Genomic DNA, 24358 nt, shown 5'->3' on the forward strand with positions numbered 1-24358 from the left:
CACTTTGACATAGTGTTTGCCAACTTTCTTTCTGACTCAAATCTGCAAAGAGTTTTCTCCAAGAGACAAGTACTCACTTTGGATAGTATCTGTCCATGTTATGTCAGCCAAAGTATACAGAGTAAATAGTAACAAAGAGTGCCAAATATTCTTTATAGGAAATATCCCATTTAATCATAATGAAGAAGTATTAAGGTTCTTCAAGGAAAATATGATGCCTGTCATATCCTGAAGATGATGTTCTTTCAATAAATATTTTTTTTTTAAGTTTAGTTGTTATTTCAGGAGTTTTGGGTTTCTTAAAGTGTGGCTTATAAAATAACCCCAAATTAATGGGAGGTTGGTCACTGCTGTAAGGTGCCAGTCAAAAGCTGTGATTGTACTAAAGAAATGGACCCCCCAAAAAGGTACATTAAGAAGGTAAAAGTAATTCTCCAAAGGACTGATAGAAAAAGTCTAGCTTATTACTTTATTCTTCTATATTTAAATGCTTTGATTAAATCTGTAAAAGCGCACCGAAGACTTTTAATTTACACAATCAAAAATCTCCATTCAAAAATTTGATTACATGAGAGAAGACTTCAGACACCTAAAGGGATTTCTTTTCAAGCTGAGCTTTAATCATAAAGGTCAAACCTTTAACATTAAAACACTTGAAGAGCAAGAAACATTCAGTTATTGATTTTGAAGACCCTGACCCTTACCAAGTATCGCAGTCCATAGAGGGTATTGATAGAAGTACAATAAAAAAGAAGCTAAAAAGAAATTGCTCTGACTGATTTTGTGTCTAAATGCAGGGGGGAAAAAACAAAACAAAATCAAACCAAAACAATAACTCCCACATGAACAAAAAACAAAATGCCCACTCTGTAGGGCTAACAATAGATTAGATCTCAAACACTATTGGGAATAGTGGGAAAGGGAAATTGTTGTGGCTCGCTGTTATCCTCTAAAAAGCTTTCTTTTTCCCTTTGGCAGTGATTACTGTGGCTGGATGATATGATGAAAACATAGTTTCTGTTAATTAGGGTGAGCTTAAAATTTTTTCAGAGCAAACAGTGTTCTGCTGGAAAATATTGATTGAAAAAACACTATGATGTAGCAAACAGGTTTTTCTATTACACTGCATTCATTATACTGCCTACATTCTCAAGCTTGCAGCCTCAGCAGTGCAGGACGCACCTGCCCTGTATCCTCCTTCAAGCTGGGAAACCACTTAAAGTCAAGGACAGTGCCTGCTCTGCCAGCACCTCTGAAGCACCCCTCTCTAATTCATTGTTAGAATTGTAGAATCATTATGTTGGAAAAGACCATGAAGAGAGACCAATTGATAACTCAGCACTGCCAAGGCCACCAAAATCCATGTCCCTAAGAGCCACACCTGCACACCTTTTAAATATCTCCAGGAATGGCAATTCAAGCATTTCCAGGGACAGCCTGTTACAGGGCTTGACAACACTTTCCATGAAGAAATTTTTCCTAATATCCATCTAAACCTACCCTGACAAAACTTAAGGCCATTTCCTCTTGTCCTGATACTTGTTACCTAGGAGAAGGTACCAACCTCTACTTTGTTATATCCTCCTTTCAGGCTGTTGTAGAGACTCTATTCTGAGCCTCCTTTTCTGCAGTCTAAACATCCCCAGCTCCCTCAGCCCCTCGTAGGACTTGTGCTTTAGACCTTTCACCAGTTCCATTGCCCTTCTCTGGACATGCTCCAGGATCTCAAAGTCTTTCTTGCAGTGAGGGGCCCAGGACTGGACACAGAACTCAAGGTGTGGCCCCACCAGGGCTGAGTGCAAGTGGACAATCCATGCCCTGGTCCTGATGGCCGCATTATTGCTGATATAGGCCAGGATGCCATTGGCCTTTTTGGCCATCTGGGCACTCGCTGGCTCATGTTCATCTGACTGTTGACCAGCACCCCCAGGTCCTTTCCCAATGGGCAGCTCTTTGGCCACTCTGCCCCCCGTCTGTAGCAGGGAGTGGGGCTGCTGGGACCCAGGTGCAGGAACTTTGCCTTGTTGGACCTCATACCATTGGCCTTTCCCATCCATCCAGCCTGTCCAGATCCCACTCTGGAGCAGAGGGATCCTAAAGTCAAGCAAAGCAACAGTCCTTTCTGTTGGGGTCTTTGTATGAAAATGGGCTAAGAAATTAGCTCAAGCCCTCACCCAAAATTTTTAGGTGCATAAAAGGGGATTTTCCCTTTATGTCTGCAAGCTCCTCTAACCATATGTATCAGTGGCTAGGTTCTTTTTATTGAGGGATATAACTATAGCCCTTGGATACACATGGAAAGGGATAGAAACTTGAGAACTTGACCTGAACTAGCAGCTAAGAGAATTTCTATCTCTTGTAATGTGGAAACCTCAGAGGTTATGAAAATTGGCAAGCTCTAAGACAGCGCTAGGCCTGTAACAGGAAAGAAACCATGTAGTCCATGCTCAGGAATCCTTCAAAATTTTCCAAATTCTGCTGAAGAGTGACAGTGCTGTTTTCTGAACCACCTTCAGTCCAAACCAATCCCAGGAAACTTTAGCTGCACACATACCAGCTGCCTTCCTCTTCAGAGGATCCCCATGAGTCCAGCTTGTCTGAAAGAAGGGAGGACTTGGACATCCCCACCCAGGCTCTACAAGGTGTGACAGCCAGTTATTGAAACTGAGAGTCTGAAAGCAGCAATGAGCAGGATTTCAAGAATGTCAGGCTTCACTGCTGAACCCTGAGATTCCTAAGGAAATATAATTTATTGAAAATGTTTCAGAATTTTTTGCATAGTCATAAAACATTTGCCTATCCATGGTTTTAATAATATAGAATTTCTGTTTGCATGATACAGTTGACAATATTCAGTGAGAAACCTTTGTTTCATATTGATAATTAGAATCTTTGCAATTCAGAGTATTTTTATGCATGCTTTAACACATGGTTATTTTCAGTTCATGAAGTTAAATTTGTCACATAAGTGAATCAAAACAGTCTGAAAGTAGTTACTCAATAGAGAATAAAAAAATCTTTCATGAGAGGACTTCCCTCTGGCACAATCTCAGTGGATATCTGTACTGTATTTCTTCCTCCTGTGTCAGCTGGTATCATCTGTTATTGAAGGAGAGTCATTTCAGCAGTGTTGATTTTCATCAGAGTGGGCAGAAATGGTCTGAATTCCTTACTTGCATAGGATTTACTGTGGGAAGTCATAGGACATTCTTTTCTGCACCTTTAGGAAAGACCTGAATACTTATTTCTGTAGTTCTGAGACTCTCCCACCTGGAGGAGAGGCCACATGCAGAAAAAGGCACCCACCTACTGCGGTATCTTCTTCTACTTCTCTGATTAGCAGGAGCATCTGGGGGAGTTTCTCCCATGACCCCTGGGAGTCAAGGCTCCCAGAGTCACTGCAGAGCATGTTCAACTAGAGCCAATGAGCTGTGAGGCCAAGCAGTAGATTGTTACCATCATCAGTGATAAATCACCTGATAACTCTCAGGTGTTCATGCAGTCATCATTTAGGTCAGGAATTAGCTGATTTTCCTTGTTTCTTCATTGCCACCCTCCAGTTTGTCACTTTTTTCCTGTAGGGTTTTACACCTTCCCATATCAGTAGTTTTCTTCTTGAATCTCCCACGATTCTTTCTGTGCCTTGCTTCCAGAACCTAATTTGGCTTTAGCAGGGACTCTCTCACATTGTAACAGTGATTGGATCTGCAGAACCAAGCTGGGGACAAGTCAACTTGCACCAAGTTTGGGTCACAGACCACAGAACTCCTGCAAGGGGGTAACAGGACATTATTTTTTGCAGCATTTGACCTCTCTTGTATTGAGTGATTTCTCTGGCCATTATACCTTTTGATGTATTCTTAGCATGCTTCTCTGGGGGAAAACAGAAAAGGAAAAAAATGTTTTCCCCCCCCTTTATTAAGTCAAAGATACACAAACTTGGAGAAACTGTTTTGCTTCTTGCCTTACGACTTTGGTCACAGTAAGGTTAATACTTAGGAACTGGTAGAGGCATTTTGCTTTTCACAGTGGTTGGCTCCAAACAGAAATTAAAGGACAAATGCCAGCATTTCTGGCCCTAAATTTCATGGGCAGACCTCAATCATTATGATAACAGGACTCTCAGATCTTTACAAATTGTAGCCTCCCTTTTTGTACTGTCTTTTTCCTGAAGGAACTAAGAAAGAGGTTAGGCTGAGAAATATTTCAATAAAGAGTTTATGGCAGAGGCACCAAAGTCTTAACCACTGGTGTATCCATTACAGTCTATAACTTATGACCAACTCAAAATTATCATGTTTGTCTTCCTGAGCTGTTTCTGTGACTGGCATTCCAGGAAAGCATGTCATTATTAATCAGAGGACAAAAACATAGATTAATCTGCTTAATGGTAGCACAAAAAGGTTTCACTGGGTTGATTGAAGGCATCAATATAAGAGAATAACAGGAGAGCTTTTTGATTAATGACTCTTAAACAGTTGTCATTAAGTTTAGTATTTTAGAAACATGGATTTTATGCATGACAATGTAGTGATTAGCAAGGGATCTGCACAGCTTTAAAATACACTTGACAATTCAGTCAAATGGCATGACTGTATCCCGTTCAGCTTTAACCTTTCATGTATGTATGTTAGTAATGGTATCTTAAGGACTGGTTTGGGCAGTACAGCATACTCACTTAGTCCCAGGAAGCTAAATCCAGCATGGTCTCCTACAGCAACAGTATTTCAGGGGGTATATGGCCTAAGTGGTGGAAATCTGTCTCTGATACACCATGTGCTACAGTCACATCTTTGGATTTCAGTTTTACATGAAGAATGCTGATTAAAATCTTCATAAATACATGAATGTGTACAATCTCATCCTGCTATCTTAATCATTAAATTGTTCTGAGGGCTGATTAAATTTAAAGCCTCCCTTGCATTGTGTTTTATGGTCATGGTACAGAAATGTGCCGCTTGTATTCTACTTCTCACTATAATGCTATATAAGATATTTCTGCTGTTATAGTAGGGAACATAATAAACAGCAAAAATCAATTCAGGGGGAGGGGGAGTTGGCTGCTGTTCCCAGGTGGGAGCATGCTTTGAAATCAGAAAATTGCAGCCATGTAGCCAGTGAGATGATGAAACTGTTGGTGCTGAATCACAGCCTTGCTGTTTGCTTTCCACAAGGCACTGAGCACAAAGCCAGTAATACACTCTCCAAGAGGTAACTAGAGATTCCTCTCACAAACTGTGTTATCAAAAAACAATTTGTCTGACTGTGTATGCTTGGAAAATAAAATGATCCTGAGCATTCGAGCAGTGGTACTGCTTCTAGTAGTTTAGTTGGGAATGCTCGAGGGACTTCAGTTCTTTCCTTAGCATCTGTATAGTCTTAGTCTGAACAAGTTTGCCGTGGCCTCAGCTTCGGTAACTTATTACTGAAATCTTCCCAAGGACAACAGGGTCAGGGCTTCTTGTAAATGAATGTTCCCAGTGGGACCTGTAATGAAGAGACTGTTAACTAATTATCAGTCTGTTTGGAAGGCATTCATTTTTTAATTGACCTCAAAGAAATCAAGGAACAAAAGGAATCTGAGCAAAGATGGTTTGAGTTCCAAGGCAAACAAATGAGTCAGTTTTATTCTTGGGGTAGTTGTACAGGTTTATTGGAGTCCACCAGACATAAAAGGTTTTCAAGTTCAATATTCCTTTGATTAAAATTAGGAGAGCTGTGTCTGATGGCACGATCTGTGTGTTACAGACAGGTTTCCCTCCCTTCCTCCAGCTGTCATTTTCTGTGCAAATATTGCTCCTGTCATCACTTGTCAGGCCAATATTACAATGGATTTAATTTAAAACATAATCTGTTTCCTTTTAGTTTGAGTAGGAAAGTTCAATCTGTGACACGAATGTCAGGTGCAGTTTTACAGAGGCTGCTTGCAGGGCTGTTATACCCCACAGAGAAGATAATTAGGAAGTCAGAAGGAGCCTTAGGACTTTTTGGTTAGAGAACAGGGTTTTGTCCAACAAAATTATATTTTGATTTTGCTGTTTGAATTTGAATTTGTGCTGCCTGAAATGCTAAAATTCATGTTTATAATTAACTTTTAACTGCTAAAAAAGTTAATGCAGAAAACATGATAGTGCTGTTTGGGTTTGTTTTTTTTTTTTAAATTAAAGACGATTGTCAGTCAAATTCTTCTACAGCACTGTTTTCGCTTAGCAGATATGAGACAGAATGGTGTAAGTGTATTGGAGAAGTATATCTTTCACTAATAGAAAATTTATAATGTGATCATTAAGAGTTTACTATTCTCCTTGAAAACTTCAAAAAAGTAGGTATTCAAAAACCTCATCACCCATACTGAAAATGATCCAAATCTCAAAATAGTGGGCAAGGGTTAAAGTTGAATGAGGTTTTTCTTTTAACTGTATTTACCATCGGTTAAAAATAATCTTTTACAATAATAAAAAATACAGAAAACTGGGTGGAAAATGTTAACTTAGAAACAAAGTCAAGTTGTTCCAGTGCCTTATAATTTTGAGAGGTAGGAAGATATGAAGTAACTAATCACAGAACCACAGAAGAGCCCACTTTGAAAGGAATGCTGGCAGATCATCTGGTCTCAGGTGCTGAGGGAAAGGGAGCCCCGATGGGGTTAACTCACACCCTGTCCAATCAAATCTTGGAAACCTCCAGCAATGAGGCATCCACCATGGCCCTGGGGAGGTTGTCCCAGTGACTAGACAGTCAGTTCTCACTTTAAGAAATTTCTTTCTTATGCCAAGATGAAACTTCTCCTGGTACAATTTGTATCTTTTGCCTCTTGTCTTTTCCATGTGGTCCTTGTGAAGAAAGATGCTGCATCCTCTTTGTGCCTTCCCTTTAACAACTGTAATACCTTGATTGGATCCCACCTGAGCCTTCTGTTTCTCCAGGGAAAAAAAACCTGACTCTTTTGTCTTTCCTTACACTCCATCTTTTGATAATCTTTCTGATGTTCCTTTGGACCCTCTCCAGTCTGCATCTTTCTTGTCTTGTGGGGGCCAGAATGGGACATGGTGCTCCAGGTGCAGCATGACAAGCACAGAGTATGGTGGGATGATCATGTCTCTGCCTCTGCTAGCAATGCCCCTGGGGATGCAGCCCAGTATCAGATTTACATCTGCTGCAGCAGGGTATTGTTGTCTCGTGTTGGCTGGGTGTCCCCTAGGAGCCCCCATCCTTTTCAGCAAGGCAGCTCCCCAGCCACACAGGTGTCAGCATGTGCTGGACTCTGTGGCTGTTCTGTTCCAGCTGCACTACTTGATATTATCTTTGTTAAAGCTCATACTGTTAATAAATTCCACTGCTTTCTCCACAAGTGGCTGAATATGTGCAGGTCTGAGGCAAGTGTTTCAAGCTTCAAAGAGCACATCTAATGACAAAAAAAATATCACATCAATGTAACCTGCAAGATGAAGAATGTAGAGCTACCTTTTCTTCTTTTAGACTCTGTTGATGCATACAAACTGATCAAGTTTGAAAGCACATCTTTAATTTTCCCCCTTTTATTTAATAATTTTTATTCATTTCTGGATTTATGAAGCAGGGTAGTGACTCTGCTTCTATTCTCACCATCATACAGTTAGCCCTACCATTCTGTGAGCAGATCACTATCAGGGCTTTAAATTTATGATTAGAATAAGAACTATAAAATTTTGATTGCCTGAGAAAGAATTGCTTCCAAAATTGCTAAACTTGCAACATGACCCATAAAAAATTCTGCCTGATAATAAATATGTTATTTGATAATACTTCCATTTCTAATAATATAACCAAGGTATTAAGGAAATCTGGTGGTTAAATTCTTGAGGGTAATGTTATATTCCATAGGGTTTACTGATCCTTCAGACTGTATCTTCTGCAAGTATTTACCACTCCCAGATCAGTTCTGGCATTTTGATACGCAGTAAAAGCATTTATTCAGCTTGAGAGCTGTAAGTTGCGATTTTTTAAAGACTTCTGAGTTTTGTAGCACATTTTAAGGACACCAAACAGTAATACATCTGAATATAAAACAAGTACTTTATAAATTGCTTTATCACACTTCAAAGCAGCATTGCTAGCAGGATTGCCAAATTCAACTGCAAAACTTGCCAATTTGGATCATGTGAAGGCAGGTGTGAGATTACAGCTGTAATAAAACTGAAATTGAATACTGGTAGCTGAATTTGTAGTAGGCAATTGATTTGATTTATATAACATAAGCCACATGAGGAGAGATATGTAGGTCAGCATCTTCAGCTGGAAACAGTGGTTAGAAGAATTGTGGTAGGTGGCTGGAAATATTGAGTTAGTAGCTGTTCAGCCTGGTGCAGTGTAACTACAGTCGTGTCAAACTTGTTTGGGGAGACACCATTTGCAGCAAGGAAAAGCTATAACCAATGCCACTTGTGCCACAAAAATTGTTGCTAAAATTAGCATAAGAACCTAGACCATATGGAGTTTCCCAAGGCAAGAACTGGTACATTAGTTATGAGCGCATTTTCAGCCTGCAAAATACTTGAGGTGTGTAAATACACAAATTAGTGATTAAACGCTTTCTATGATAATAGAACAATGTTTTACAAAATGCAAACGGTAAACGATCCAATTCAAAAAATCAGAGGAAGCACAATCAAATTAGCCTACAGAGTTATTTTCAATCCAAACAGCCTCTTAGGTCACAAAAGAAGAAAAAAATCCAAAATAAAGCACACACCTCTTAATTAAAAATATCCAAACTAACAACAACAACAAAATGAAAAACCAATCAAAAAACCAACCAAACAAAAAACCCCAAAAACACAGCCCTCCCAGCAAAACACAACATAAAAACCCAACAAACAAACCCCCCACTTTAATGCTAAGCAAAGTGTGTCCATTTTTTAATTTTTTTTTTTTACAAGGAGTGAACTAATGACCTGGCAATTCTAACATTATTTAGAGATTTAATAATAACAAGCACAAAATGAGAACTATACTTTTAAAAAGTAAAAAAAAAAAAGATTAAGCATACAGAAATTACTTTGTGAGAGAGTTTTCCTTTGCCATTCCCAGGAAAGCACATGAGCTTTTGTCCAAGTTATGAACTCTGGAAACTGCAGCCAGTCGTGGCTGGTATAAACATTGCAGGACTTATGAGTAAAAATTTCCAAAAGCTTTATTTTTACAAAATTAGCTTGAACATCTTAGGCATACAAAGACTCTGCTGGTGTGAACCAATGGAAAATGCTTTTTCTTTTACTTTATCTGTAGTCTGACCTGATCCTCCAGTGCAGGAAAGAGAAGGAAGCAAAAATCCTGAAACAGAATTTGAAAAGTAGCACAATATTTCCATTAATATTTATTTCTACAGTAGTGCAATTCTGTGAACAGGGAGGAGAGAATTAGAAATGTGTTTTGAAAAAAGTTCATTATTGGACAGCAAAGTTTTGTTACGAGGGTGGGTGGCTAATATAGATGATTTAGGAGAAGACATTTTGTTGGGAGAAAAAGTCAATGAGGTAATGTAGGAGTTGTGTTTCTGATAAATGTGAGTTTCTACAGTCAAGAGCCTCATGAATGAAAGAATAACCAGTGAACTAAAAGGAGGAAACTTAATGCAAATACATGTAAAAGAAAACAGTGCACTAGGAATCTGAATGAGTTTGTAGTGGGCAAAGTGAGAAATAATTTTTGTAGCAAAGCAAAACTAAGACTCTAAATAAATCAGAGAAAGAAAAAAATTACTATTTCTCCAAAAATGACCATTCAATAGAATTTATTTTGTCATAATACTCAGCCTAATATAATGTCTTAAAAGATTTAGACTCATGGGTGTTACTTACTAAGCGCATGATGATTACCATTAGGCCAGCTTGTAGCCTGACAATTCTGAGAAACAAGCAGAGCCAGACAAAAAAGAATAAGAACTTCAGTTGAAGAGAGGAAAGAAAAGTGCATTTTATAAAAATTTTCGGTTGCAATGGCACCAGAGGATATTATCATAATAAAAAGCATAAACTACCACTCCGACTGGAACTGGGAAAGTAGGTATTTTTAATAAGGAAAAAAACCTGGACTTATTGAGGAAAGGGGGTTGCAGACATTATGGATGGGGTATTTTTTTTATTTAATCAAGCACACAGCACTGCTTCTAATGATACAATATTTCAACTTTACTTGTCTTTCTGGCATCTAATAAAAACTCACATTACTGTTACTGAAATAACCTTTATTGTTTCTTATTATGGCACCTTCCTTACCTGTTGAATAGTTGCAGTTTAATGTGACAGAGATGTAGAGGGTAAGGCAAACATTAGTCTGCCACTATCTTTTATGTTTGACAGCAGCTGGCTCACCAGTCCCTGTATGTGTTGTTTATGGCTTAGATGTGTGACTTTGAGGATGGAGAGGAATTAATTTCTTGTGGTGGGAGGGTGTAGCAGACTTGGGAAGTAATCCTTACAATATTTTGATCGTCATGGGATATAATTTTTTCCCAGTTTTATACAAAGTTTTATATCATGGTTCATTTGGACATGACTGGGACTTGTAGGTAGTACTGCCAAACAGTAACTGGTAATAATAAAATGAACCTTTCTGAAGATGTATAGCTGTGAGCTTTTAAAAAGTCCTGAGACTGCTAAAAGAAACCTCATGGCATTATAATTCATATATTACAAACTCTTGCAGCAAAAACAAATTAAGATTGGTTGAGGAGTCAGGGTTGAGAAATGACTAAATTTCAAGTTAAAAGACTTCATTCGAGAACCAAAACATAAATTCGAATAAGGTGAGGGCAAACTCAAGACAGTGTTTATTCTAAGCATGTGCAAACCTCTTTTTGATGCTGTCTTCAGAATGATGCAGCAGCTAAATGTATTATACCCCTGGGAAGCATAAAACTTAGGGCCTGGTTCTCCTCACTACATAATAAGAATGGTGAAAAGCAGCCTTAAAGTAGGTATAAATTGCATTTTAGTCTTCTTTATGGCTCAGCAGTGGTAGAAAGGAGCCTCAATAGAAATGAGAATCAGGTCCCCAGTATTTATTTAACCCTTGGGCTTTGTATATCATTTTATTTGCACCTTTAAGAGATTTGCAGCGGGATTTTTAATCAGGATTCGGTGTACAGAAAGCTAAATGTTTTCATTGCCTTACAAGTAACTTTAATCATATAGGCAGATTATTCTCTTTATTTCTCAAGAGGAAATGGTAGAATTTTCTGCCTTTGTACAAACCAAGCTAAATGTTTCTGACACCCTTAGTACAGTGTCAATTGGAAATTCACATTTCATGTAATAACAGACCATTTTAATTTCATGAGCTGAAGAATTGGTTTCCATGTGCAAATTGTACTGAAGAAAGCAATATTGTCAGAAGAACTGGCAGAGTGCTTCAAGAGATAAATCTATTGAATTAAATAAGAGACTTTCATTACCTTTTACATTGCATTTCCATATAACATAAGCATTAATTAAACTATTCACTGCTTTCTCCTATTCAGCAGAGCACTTGCTCAGTCTGACAAGAAATGCTCCCCAAGAAAACCCAAACACAATCATTAAAATACGCTTAAGAAGAGGGGAAGGAAGGGGAGAAGGGAACAATGTTTTGGTGCACTTGGGCAAGTGGGACCTGTCTACAAAAATGTATAATTTCTGTTCTTCAGGTTTTGACAACATAGTTTTTGTTTTGCAATTTTTGACAGATCCAGTGGCTTGTAATAGTCGTCTCACTAGATATTTCTCCAGGTGATCTGAATACAAACAGAACACAAGCAATTGTTTCTTTTAAATTTTAAGTATGCCTCAGTAAATGTGGAAGGCTTCTTCAGCATGGGAGAACACTTTTGGTGTGAGGCAATTTTACTTTTTGAAGTATAAAAACAACTCTGCGAAGTGTGTCTCCTCTCCCTGCGAGGAATACCCAGCTATAGCAAAATTGTTGATACAAATCCAAGGTGTTTCCTGTCAAGCTCTTTAGGTCAAGCCTTAAAGAGCTCCCTGGGCAGCCCACCAAAACTGAAAAACCTTTTTGTTTTGTTTTTTTTTGGGTTCTGGCACATTTCTATCAGTTTTCAAATATTTCTAATTTCTTCTTTTATTGTGATTCCAGGGGAACATTTGAGAATCTGCCCTCAGGAATATACATGCTGCACCTCAGAAATGGAGGACAAGTTAAGCCAACAGAGCAAACTGGAGTTTGAAAACTTGGTGGAGGAGACAAGTCACTTTGTACGCACGACTTTCGTATCCCGGCACAAGAAGTTTGATGGTAGGCTGGATATAATTTACTTATTTTCAAGGTTATAGGATTTAAAAGCCATAATATCCGTAATAAATTCCAATGCTCTATTCTTTGCAATTAGATACCACATTTGCAATTTTCAGTTTTGCTAAGATAAGGGTTAATATACAGCTGGTATGCTTATCAGCCTTGTGAGTATTGCCTTTAATTACAATGACAACAAGAATCAGACTGTTAAGTGCCTGCAGGCTTGGCTAATGTTGAAAAAAGAGATATGCATAGAGAGGTTTATAATTTTTGTCTCCTAGTTTCAAATGCAAAATTTAGGTTTGTAATTATGTTCACTGTTGTAAGATGAACGGTGGATCTCCCATGATTTTTGTTATTGCAGAGCAGGATTTGTGTACTCTGCCTTTTTTAGCCTTAAGGCTGTTGTTTTTTTTCCTGCATGATTTTCTTGTGATGTACAGAGTCTCAAAGAGGGCTTCTGGCTTCTAAACACTGAGGCCTCGAGATGTGTTTGAGAGAGATTATCATACAAACCACTTAAGCAGTTGATTGAACACATCTTTTCTACTGAGAAAGAACAGAAAAGAACAGTTTGAGGGCTTTGTTTCCTTTTGATCAGCCTTTATAAGATCTTTTCAAGATCAAGATTATGGTGTGACAATTTGCTAAGTGTTTGTCTGAACATTAAGCTGTTTTTATGGTTGTGTCCAAGCTTTCAAATCATGGTTTTATCTAAATATGAAATCTGTATTTGTATTGAAAGTGTCACCCTGAGCATTTCTGCATATGTGTAAGTTGAAAAGAGTCTGGCATTAAGAGGTGTAAATCAGCATTGCAAAGAGAATTGCAGAACTGCATGTAGGTGGAAATCCTGCAAATAGGTGGGTAAAGCTGGCTAACCCCAGGTAATGGATCATATGCACACATTTAGGAGAATTGTGGAAGTGTTATCTCTGAACTTGGAAGCTTGCTTCAAAACTCTTCGGTCCCATTCAGAAAGAAGTGAAGATGTCTCTAACTCCTCAGGGTAATTCTGTATTATTATCCAATTAAAGATTTTTTCCCTAATATTGATTCTCTCAATGTGACACAGAAGAAAAAATTAATTATAAAAAAATGCAATGGAAAAAGTGTAATATGAAGATGAGCTGGAGGAAAATCTCTAGCAGATCAGATGCTAATGTAATTTAGAGAATGTCCTTGGAAGGTGGGGATGACTGTGAACTTCTCTGAATTATGATGACTTCCCTTTTTAATGTAAAAGCATAATTTTTTTAAGTAGTGGATTTAAAAAAAATTAGTTGTTTTCAAAAGATCTTAAAAAAAACAAATCTAGAATTTTTGTGTATTATTACAAGATGAGTGTGCAAGCAGAACAGACATTTCAAACCATCTAGAGCATGCACAGGGCTTTTTATTCCTGGAAGGAAACTGGGGTGATCACTGATGTTCAGTGACCATGCAGCACACTGAAAATGCTGGGCTCATTGACCACAGAGCTCAGACAGCACTTTGCTAAATCTTTGTCAACTTCAGGCCTTTCTGTATTGCATTGAGTTTAAAGACATTACAGCTTTTTCAGTAATCTGAAGTTCTGTGCCTTAATACTGATGGTGAGGTATGGCTTAAAGTTCCTGATTGGGTGTAAATACTCCCCTCTGGGATCTGCTCCGCAGAAAATTGGAATAAAAGACTAAGTTGTTTCTTCTATCTTATTATTGATGTTTTAAAGGGAGTTTGCAATGTGATGTCTTATCAGAGAGCATTTGAACTTCGTGTATGCTTTCAGAATTTCAACGTTATTTTAAAGCTATTCAAAATTTGTTCACTTGTATGGAAAAATTGCTTCTTTCCAGAAGGGCAAAGACATTAATGGAAAAATATATTCACCTAATAGACTTCCAGTGCAAAATCAGCTAGATTTCTTGCCGTTTAAAATGCTATGATTCTTTTCAGGATAAAGAAATAGCTAAGGTCCATGTCTTAACTGTTCGAGCATAACCCATTTTTTTGTTGGTTTTTAATTTGATACTGTGATTGCACAAAGGAATTCTGGTGCCTGATTCTGCCATTTAATGCTAGTACACCACAAATAGCAAAACAGATACAGCCAATTGTGACGATTTCATGGAAGTTTTGTGCAGTACCTGTATTCGTCAATAGCAGCATATGTAAGCACTAAAAGAATATATGAATATCTAAGTAATGCTGAGATAGATATCAGTGTTGGTCCATTGAGGAGTTAATTTCAACTATAGTTGCTGCCAAGCTCTTTTTTTGTTCAGACATTCATACAATTTTGAGAACTCTTGAAAGGACATCAAAGCAATATCTCGTAGATTTTACTGGGTTTTTTTAATGCTGTACTAGACGTCTTAGGGTAATACTAAGTTTTGCAACATAAGACTTTTCAGAGGTATGTGAGCTCGTTAGAATTTTCATCTGACCTTCATAAGACTTATCTTTCTTAATTTTTCTGCCCCACAACCATAGAGCTTAGATATGATAACTTAGCATAGATATGATGTTATGATTTTCATTTTGAGAAGCAATTTGAGATCTCTTTTCCTTTTCAGGATTTTTTCTCAGATTCCTATTCATGATCTAATCTAAAAGGCAAGTCAATCTGCTGTAACTTGAACATTGTCTCTTTAGCCTCTGATGAGACAAACATTTTTACACAGAATCACAGAATCTGAGCATGGCTGAGATGTGATGGGGGTGGCTTTGTCAACCCTCCTGCTCCAAGCAGGCTCAGCTATCACAGGTCACCCACAACCATGTGCAGCTGTATTTTTAATATCTCTGTGGATAGAGACTGCACAGCATCTTCGAGCAACTTGTAGCAGTGTTTGACCATCTTCACAATAAAGTGTTTTCTTGTGTTTACATGGAATTTCCTGATTTGTTTTGTTTTGTTTTTCTTAGTTTTTACCCACTGCTGTCACTGGGCTATATATCCCCCCGCCCTTAGATATCAGGTAGTCCTGTCCCCTCCTCATCTTACTGCCCCTTGCTTGGATTGCACCACTGTGTCCATATCTCTCTTGTGCTGGGGAGTGCAGACCTGGATGTAACTCTCCATGGGTGCTGAGCTAAGATGAAGATTCCCTTCCCTCAGCCTGCTGGCTACCTATATAATTTCTCTGTCAGTTTTATATTTTGTTTCACCTGAAGTGTGGCACTTCCAAATCTATACAAGAAATAAATGTCTGTAATGGTTAAAAGCAGTGGCAGCTAAAGATTAAATTTGTAACAGAGAACTTTAGAAACTACTAAACTATTTGGAACCATCTATGATCAGAAAAATTATACCTTTCTTTTAATTGCCTAACAGTTCTTGCATCCTTAAGCCCTTTATAATCTTTCATTTCTTATTCATTTGTACTCCACATTTCTAAAGAGCTGTCACTGTATTAGGACTTTTGACTGCTCCATTCTTCTAGACTCATTTATTCCTCACAGTATATGAAGTTCAAAGATGTCTCAGAATCAAAGATCTGACAGTATAATTCTTCCTTCAGTTTCCATGTTCTAGACAAGTGGTGTGCATTAGCATAAGTCACTACACAACATAATGCCAGCTGCCAGTTTTTTCTTGGCTGAGCCTTATGTGCAGATGTTTACATCTGTATTGCTATCATCTGCATATTTGTCATCGCATTGACATACTGGATGGTCATTTCAAGCAAAATCAGTATCTGGGATTCCACTAATACATGTGTGAGGATCCACAGAATCTTCTCCTAAGAATCTTGCCAAATACATAAAGCCTTGAAATAAAAAAAGTTATTATGAAACAAAAAGTGCTTGATGGTCCTGGCAGAGAGTGTTTCAGCAGTGGGACACACATACCCTTCCAAACACTAGGAGGAGAAACAAAAAGCCTTTCCAACAGATAGGAAAAACACAGGAAGTGAAGAATCCTAGCAGATACATTTTTTTTCTTACCTCAAGGCTTTGTGTAAGACTAACCCATATGAGTAGACATTTAATGGTCAGCTGTTTCCTATTCCTAACAACAGACAAGTAATCATGCTCCACTTCTTGGACCTCCACTGTATACCTCAAAGCAGCTTAAAATATATTATGCTCCCAGTGTAGCTGTAATAGTATCATCTTATTATCACCAATTCCCTTGCATAGTGACATTGCTGAGCAGCTGTTTCACACACAAGCCAATTTCTTTTAAGTATTGCTCCATCAGCAATTGAAACCAGCCCGGCCGGAAGGTTTTGTCATGAATGTTAATGAGGACACAAGTAGCGGTTCTGTGACATTTTCTCACTAATCCTTTGAATAAGCATAGGGAAAAATATAACAAAGAGTTTTAATTTAAGCTAAATAGATCAGAACTTGATAAAAGACACACAGTCTCCTCATTCTCATTAAAAATTACACTAGCAGTCTTAGCAGTGGTGTTAAAAATGAAGGAATGTCTAAGAATAGCTGTCATGGACTTGAATGGATATGGATAGCCTTCAGCAGAATGTGTGAGGCATGATGCCTTTTAAGGAAAATAACCTGAATAGCCTGAGGACCAATCTGCAGCTGCATTGATCTGTCATACAGTGTCATCATTCCCTGTGCTCCTTTTATTTGCAGTCTAGAACAGTGATCCATACCCATTAGTGCCGCTCATATATATCTTACAGTCATTGCCAGCAGTAGTGGTGTAAATTACAGGGCAGCAAAGAAAGTTTCACAGATGATCTCCCATAATACCTAAAAGAATAGGTAACATCCCAGATGCCCTGTATTCCCTTTTCTTGCACATTTTATGAAAGAACTTGGAGAAAAATAGCAGGTTTGAATCCTTCCTTGATACTAGAGCTGAAAAAAGTATGTTTTTTGAAGTTGGTTTCCAACAATGTTACAACTTTTCAAAGAGATTAACTATTATAGTCAGGTATAGCTGTCTCTAATTAAACCTGGCAAAAAAAAAAAATAGCGTGAGAAGTGAAATAAAGGAGATTCTTGAAGTTGGAATACACTGAAGTTCAGTTTCATGGCCAGTGTAAATCTCCTGCCCTTTGCTCTCTCCTCCTCCTACTCTTGCTGCCCAGCCTGCCAGCCTACCTTGAGCTATGGCTCATGCCTACAGGCTCACTCACCTCTGTGGATTTCTGCAGAGGACAGGGAATACAGCAACACAGAAGGACACTTGTACACTGATGCTGTTGTGGTCAGCAGATAAAGGATGGGATTCCAGCAGGATAATTTTAATGCTGTGCCTTCCATGCATCCAAAGCGAAAGGACAGTGTTCCCGCATGAAGATTTTTGGCTTGGTTGTTTGGTTTCTGGAAGCAGGAAGTTATAAAGGACTGCCTTTTCAACAGACCTGTTTGGGAGCCAGGAGGCTTCTCTGGGGTGTGGGAAAGTCAAATAAATACATACTTACATTATTCTAGTATTGCCATGCCCAAGGTAGCATGTAGGCTACACCATACCAAATCTGGATTACCAGATATTTTAGGGCTTCCTTCAGGGCAAAATGTTTGTGGTTTGTTTGTTGGTTGGTTGGTTTTACTTTGTTTCTTTTACAATATTTCAGTGTTGCTTTGCAACATGTTTCAAATGCAAAATCCACTGCAGGACAGGTGGATTTTTAAAATCCACAACTACTCGGCTTTAAGAGTGCTAGCAGGGCTACAGTTCACATATAATTCATCTAGTGGTTTAACACACTGCCTAACTTCTGTGTTTGCCAAAATACATACCTTAGAGCAAATAGAAAGCTTAAAGAAATGCAACATCTGTTGACCTGTGGCATGTAAAGGCTTGCAAGCCTTCATTGGACATCTGGCACAAGTTTCTGAGCAGTAAAGAGATTCTTACTAAGAGATGTCATACCTTAAATATGACAGGAAACACAAATTTGAAAATAAAATATTCTACATCTGATCAAAATCCTGTCAGAGCTGATGATAGCCTACGAGAAACCTCTATTGCCTGCAAACAATTTTAGTCTCTAATCCTGTAAGATTCGCCCTGAGATGACTATTTATCAATTTCACATATTATGTCAAAATTTGTGAACTACATTAAAGCAATTTTTTCATTTTTTTAATTAACTGAAAGAGGCAAGCCTACAAGACTTGGATAGGAATGGTTTGCCTAGTTGTAAGAACAGTTTCCAGTCAGGGATGCTAATTCCTGTCACCTGACCAAGTCCAGTGCTGAAAGGCAACATTCTGAGATTGTGTATCTTCTGCACACTCCCTGCAGTTGGAGATGCACTTTCAGCATTTGGATGAGCTCTGCTCTTCCTGAGTTTCCTTTGCTAAATGCAGCTGGTCAGAGGAACAGTACCATTCTAACCAGCTGCATCAAATTTGTGAACCTGCAAAGCAAAGAACAAGCTGTACCCTGAGCTGGAGTAGGTGGGTTTCACCCACTCTCAAATAGATCTTGTTAGAAAGCATGCTGTGCAGGTGTAGCCAAATCCAAACAGGCTTTTGGGTTTGGAGGGCCGATATATGGTGTTTTTGCCATGCAACAGAAAGCAGAATTTGCCTTGCTGATGGTTAGATATCCATTATATAAAGTGTTCCTGTAGTTTCCCTCAGTAGTCAACAGGGAATGAGGGGTGCAAGTCACATTAGTGTAAAGTCTACACTTCAAATAGGTCTGGAAAAATCTTTCCCTGGAGCACATATTTCTCTATATGGATTAGAAAGGGTATTTAGTTATGACATAGATGCCTATACTTTGGACTTACTTATACAATTGTTCAGATAAATTCCACCCCAAGGAACAGAATAAAGAAGTGAAACTTCTGAAATACTTCTGAGGCTCTCTTCTGTGGTTTTTTTTTAATTTTTTTGCCTCTTTTGCAGAAGCCATCCTCTCTTTTTGTTTTGTTTTGTTTTTGTTTTTGTTTTGTATTCTGTAGGGAAAAAACATTTAAAATACTGAGACAGGTAGGCACTATTGAGGTCAGTCATTATCTTATGCTGGTTGAAAAAAAATACTATTCTGTTGAATTCAAATGGCATTTAATCTTCAGCAAAGCTTTGAACAGTGTATGGTTTTTAATATTTTATGATGAAAATTTTTCTCTAAGTGTCCAATCCTTTAAAATATCAACCCATAAGAAAAATTACTGATTTATAAATACTAAATCTCTGTGATTAAAGATGCTTCATATGCATGTGGACAAGAATAGAATTAATAGTGGACTCAGCCTCAAGTCCATAATACTGATGTCTTCTTGCAATTGTCCAACAGAGACTCTCTTACCCCTCTGTGATTCTTACTCTGATGGTAGCTGCTTACCTGACACACAGCAAGGACAAAACCATGCTGTGAGAATCAAAAATAGCCACTGTTCATAAAACCCAAGCTATGAAAAAATGCTATACATACCTATTGTCAGCACTTTGGATAATAGGAACTGTAGCCTTATAATTTCTCATTTGTTGTCCTCAACCCTCATTAAATGCAGAAATACTATTTTTTAGATTAATCTCATGGCTGTTATAAACAGGCATTGTTATCTTTTTGCTGACCTTCTTTCCCTAATTCTTTTGCCTGTGCATCCAAACAACTGGGAAATTAAAAGGAAACTTAGTGTAACATGAAAAGGTTCCTGTAATACTGAAAAATGATTTAATGACTCTCTGTCTCTCTTTCTCTGCTTACCTAAAAGACTTTCCAGAGTTTATTTTAAATTGTTTCCTTTTTTCACCTTTTACCTTTGTTTTATGTATTACAAGAAAAATATGGAGGTGGATCTTTTTCTGGGGGCAGTATCTGTGAAGACTGCCACTTTTTCTGGGAGGAGTATTTTTGGGAGGACAGTCACTTTCAGCAGTGGGATAGGGACAGAAGTGAGCTATATGCTTAAATGCCTGTGTGCCATAGGAATACTCCTAGAGATAACTTAAAAGCAGGCGTATGAATGTCCACTTGTGCTGTACTTAGTGGCAACTATGAAAATTCCATATATAAATCAGAGCTACCAGAATTCAGGAAGGAGACAGGGAAGATGTGGCAAAGAGGTATTGCTTCTCAGGTCTTCCTTGCTTGCTTTTCATTAGCTCTCATTCTATACCAATGGCTGAGAGGTAAAAATAAACATTTGCTGCCTAGACTCCCGGAGTGTTGTCTTGTCTGTGAGGGTGCTGCTGGAAAGTAGCAGCCTTTGTTCTCTGCATGGACAGCCCTGCTGGGTGCTGCTGAGGGCTGACAAAGCTGGTTAGTGCCACACCATAGTCACCACCAAGCTGCTGTTAAATGTGACATCACTGTAAGGAGTGTAGTTTCTGCTGGCCAGGCTACCACAGGTAAAATAAACACAGATCACAAAGACACAAACCCCATTAGATTATCCATACTGCAGTGTTTCTTGCTTCTTTTACTGTGCATGAATGTTCAGGATTTGTTTCTGAAGACTTTGAATTTAAAACAATGCATGGCACCTATGTTATTGAAATATTCCAGTTTTCCTAAATACCTTCAAACTCTAAATTTCACTGATTCTCCACCATGGAGAATTAGTCTTCATAAAGAATATTTTTCTGAATATTTCTGATATAATTCCCACTCATTCACTTCTTAAGATTTTTACATAAACAGCAATCTTCATTTTCAACTTTCCCATCTTTTCAAAGTTATGCTGAAATGCTTTTGCTTAATGTGTTTATTGTCTATGCATCACATGTTTACTCTGGGATACATATATATTGGTTTTTAAGCTTTATCAGAAATAAAGCCTTTAATTTTTTCTAGTTGTAGCCTGTGTGCTTTATGCATTCAGAATGACACAGCACTAAAATGTCAAGTGTTTCAGCAGTGCACAGGTCAGTTACCTGTCATTACCAGCAGACATTGGAAGGGCAAAGCATAGAGCAGGAGATGAACTGACACAGGCTGGTGGGGAGGGGGACAGAGAGAGAGGACCAAAAATACTGTCATGAGCTATCTGTTAAGCTGTAATCATGTAAAGGACAGTATATGGCTTACAGGAACAGTCTGAGAGGGGTAACAATGCAGCTTCTGTGGAAGAGTGTTCACACTGGTAGAGAGACAGATGAAAAGAAAACCAAACCTTAAGGCCTGTAATATATCTTCTTTAATATATGGCAAGTTCTTAATTTAACATTCCTAGGTGAAATTATTTACTGTAAATTGATACTTCTTTTGTGTTATTATGGGAGCATCTAGAAGCCATTCACCATTCCCGAGTTAGGAAATCCATCAACTCACAGCTAAAAGGCTGTCCTTACTCTTGAAGAGCTATACTCATAGTGAAAACATTAGACACATGTAAAGCAGGAAGGAGGGGAAAACAACTCATTCCAGAAATGTAGGACACCTTCAGTCAATAAAGTCTCATCAAGATCATGGCCAGGAAAAGGCAGCAGCAGGTACTTGTTGAATGCTAACATCAGTGAGTGGGCACAACGTATGTGAATTAATTTTTACCCTGATAAGAGCAACTGGTTTGCACAGGTGCTAAAACTGTGCTGAGGAAATCAATTCTGCTGTTATCTCCTTTTTCCTTTTCTGACATTGAAGCAGTTTCACAGGGATATGCGGCTTAAGGAAGGCATCAATTTATACAAGCTTGTTGTGTAAAAGTTGAACCAAAGTTTGGTAGGTGGAAGACAAGGTGATTTTTGTGTGATGTGAACTAGTTTTTGGAGCATGTAAAATCTCTTAAGGGGAAAAAGACAGCAAGCTTTCAAAGCATAACAAGAAAAGAATGCATGTGAATGTATGCAGACTAGGAAATCTACTGTAGCTACTAAGACTAAGCAAATATAGACAATCTGGATTGTTTAATTTTCAAAGGCTGGAAATAATTTTTGGAGAAAACACCGTGTTTCAAGCACCACAAAGCAAGAAGCAATAATTGGAGCTGAAATATGTATTTCATGTCCACAAAATACTATACAGATTTACTTTGGAATTTCAGTAAAATCAAGTATTTTGAAAGATTTCAAATGAATGCTAAAGGTTCTTTTCAGCTGAAAAACCTAATATGTTGCAATTAAAATTGAAGAAAAAAATTATTATCAAATATTTTCCAATAGTATATTTTTTGGTACAGTGAAGTTCTGTGAGTTTGTGAAAAAACATCAGCACTGCATTTTTTAATATTTACAAGTTTCTGATGTTAACACTTGGTCAGCTTTACAAGCAAATCTGAAACACTTCCAAGAAAGCAGTGCTTTTTTCAGTGTCTACTGTTGTATGCATCTCCATAACTTTCCTACAAGTAAATAAGAAATTAATTTAATATCTCATTAAATAACTTGCAGGGGGAATCTTGTCCCACCTTCTAGAGTGCATAAGGAAGTTCCAGTGCAGGTCATGAGCTGAAGATGCAGAGCCTCAGATATCTTAGGATCATTTTTGGGTTCTACCCAAACCCAGCTAGGTGGGATCTGCTGCTTAGTGAGCTACAGCTAGTGGGGAGCTACAGCTTTGAAATTACTCTGCTTCTTACTTCAACGCCCAGAGACATCCTTTTCCTACATGTAGTCAATATTTGGAATTCAGCTACCTCTCTTCATACCAAAGAATACATGATATGTCATTTTAAAAGGCCACTGTGTACTTGTAAGTGTATTGGTATTCAGCTTCTAAAAGTTGTGATTTATTTATTCACACATTGAATTTTAAGTCTAAATAAAGGCAGAGGCTGAACCATTCTAGTCTAATTGTAGATCTATGAGAAGTTAAATATGAAGTGAACATTAAAGAAATTTAAATTAAGAATTTATACAGCTTAAATTAGAAATTACCCTACAACAGATTTTTCTAACCCCACATTAGTAGCATCACACTCCTTGAGTAAATATGGGCATATCTTTAATATTTTTATCAGTTTCAGTGTCATGTAATCTCCATACAGATGGGATCACTGGATCAGGACCTGTCTGCATATCCTTGTACAGCAACTTCTTTTTATGCCAAAACAAAATATGATGAAGACAAGAGATTTTAGAAAATGAAAGAGATGTAGAAAGAAGTTTCCAAAGGGCTCATCAGTAATTTTCCTTGTAGCAGGAAGGAATGTACTGCTGGTCTCAGGAATCTGAGTGTACCTGAAATCTCTTTTACTTTAATTTTACATAATTCTTTGAAAATAAAGAAATATTACTGTTTGTTCAAAGTAATAATAACCAGTTCTAACAACAGAGCCAGAGAGAAAGTACTATACATGCCAGGATAATATCGTGCTCAACTGTTCAAAGGGAACACTAAAAGCACAGTGATTTATTTGGATTTTCTGGCATCTTATATTCCTACATTCTCTTCCTTAATGTGACTGGCTTTTTGAACTGCTTTCTTTCACATGCATGGAAATCCACAGCTACATAAAACTAGAGAAATCCTTGTTCTGTTCTTAGCCCAAGGATAAGCCTGTGCTGGGCCTAAGTATACGCAGGCTTAATGCCAGGACTTTGCATGGGGATCAACTGCATTTTCAGCTAATGCTTGAAATAAAATGCAACAAGCCAAAGCAATGTTGTGCCCACCATTTACAAAAAAAAAGCCCTTTGAAATGAAAGTCCTTATCCTCACCTTCACCTGGGCTATGCTTGTGATTTATGTAGCTGTGTTGCTGAGAGATGCATTTCTCAAGCGTGATCTGGTTTTCTACTTACGCATCAGTAAGTTGCTTGCTGAAACTTTATCACTGTTGCAGTGCCGTGCCTAGGAGGAAATGGTTTTGTTCATCTGCTGCATGGAAGAAGAGCAATGCAGAAGAGGAAGGGAAGTTCAGAGGTGAGAAAAGGACAGATGAGACCTGATTATACTTTTATGGTGGCCTTAGTCCCATGAAAGGATGGGTAAATGTTGAAACCCGAAGGCCACCTCAGCAAAGGTCTCTCACTGAGCAATTCACAGGGCTTTACTGCTCTTGCAGCCTAGGGATTTATTTGTTTAAATTGTCAGGATCTGGTGAATTGTGTAAAGGTATGAGCAGGAGTAGGCGGCTGTTGCCTGAGGATTGTTTACCAGCAGGAGTTGTGGTTGTTATGGAATATTATCTAGGACATAAATCTGCCCCCCTCCTGGCACCTGCTTTTCCTCTTCAGCTCGGAAGAGACTGCAGAATGCAAGTATCTGTAATTAGGCCTTCAAATG

At 38.1% G+C, this 24358-nt stretch overlaps 1 protein-coding gene across 1 annotated transcript in view; it reads left to right on the forward strand.

Annotated features, from left to right (window-relative positions):
* Positions 1–24358, forward strand: part of GPC6 (glypican 6) — a 726413-nt gene that overhangs the window by 207929 nt on the left and 494126 nt on the right. The window contains exon 2 of the mRNA XM_054271878.1: positions 12112–12270. Coding sequence (XP_054127853.1) covers positions 12112–12270 — 159 coding nt within the window. The remainder of the gene's footprint in view (positions 1–12111; positions 12271–24358) is intronic.

This window comes from Melozone crissalis, unplaced genomic scaffold, assembly GCF_028551555.1.
Source record: "Melozone crissalis strain CALT ecotype California unplaced genomic scaffold, PUWL_Pcris_2 ptg000013l_1, whole genome shotgun sequence".
Lineage (NCBI taxonomy): Eukaryota > Metazoa > Chordata > Aves > Passeriformes > Passerellidae > Melozone > Melozone crissalis.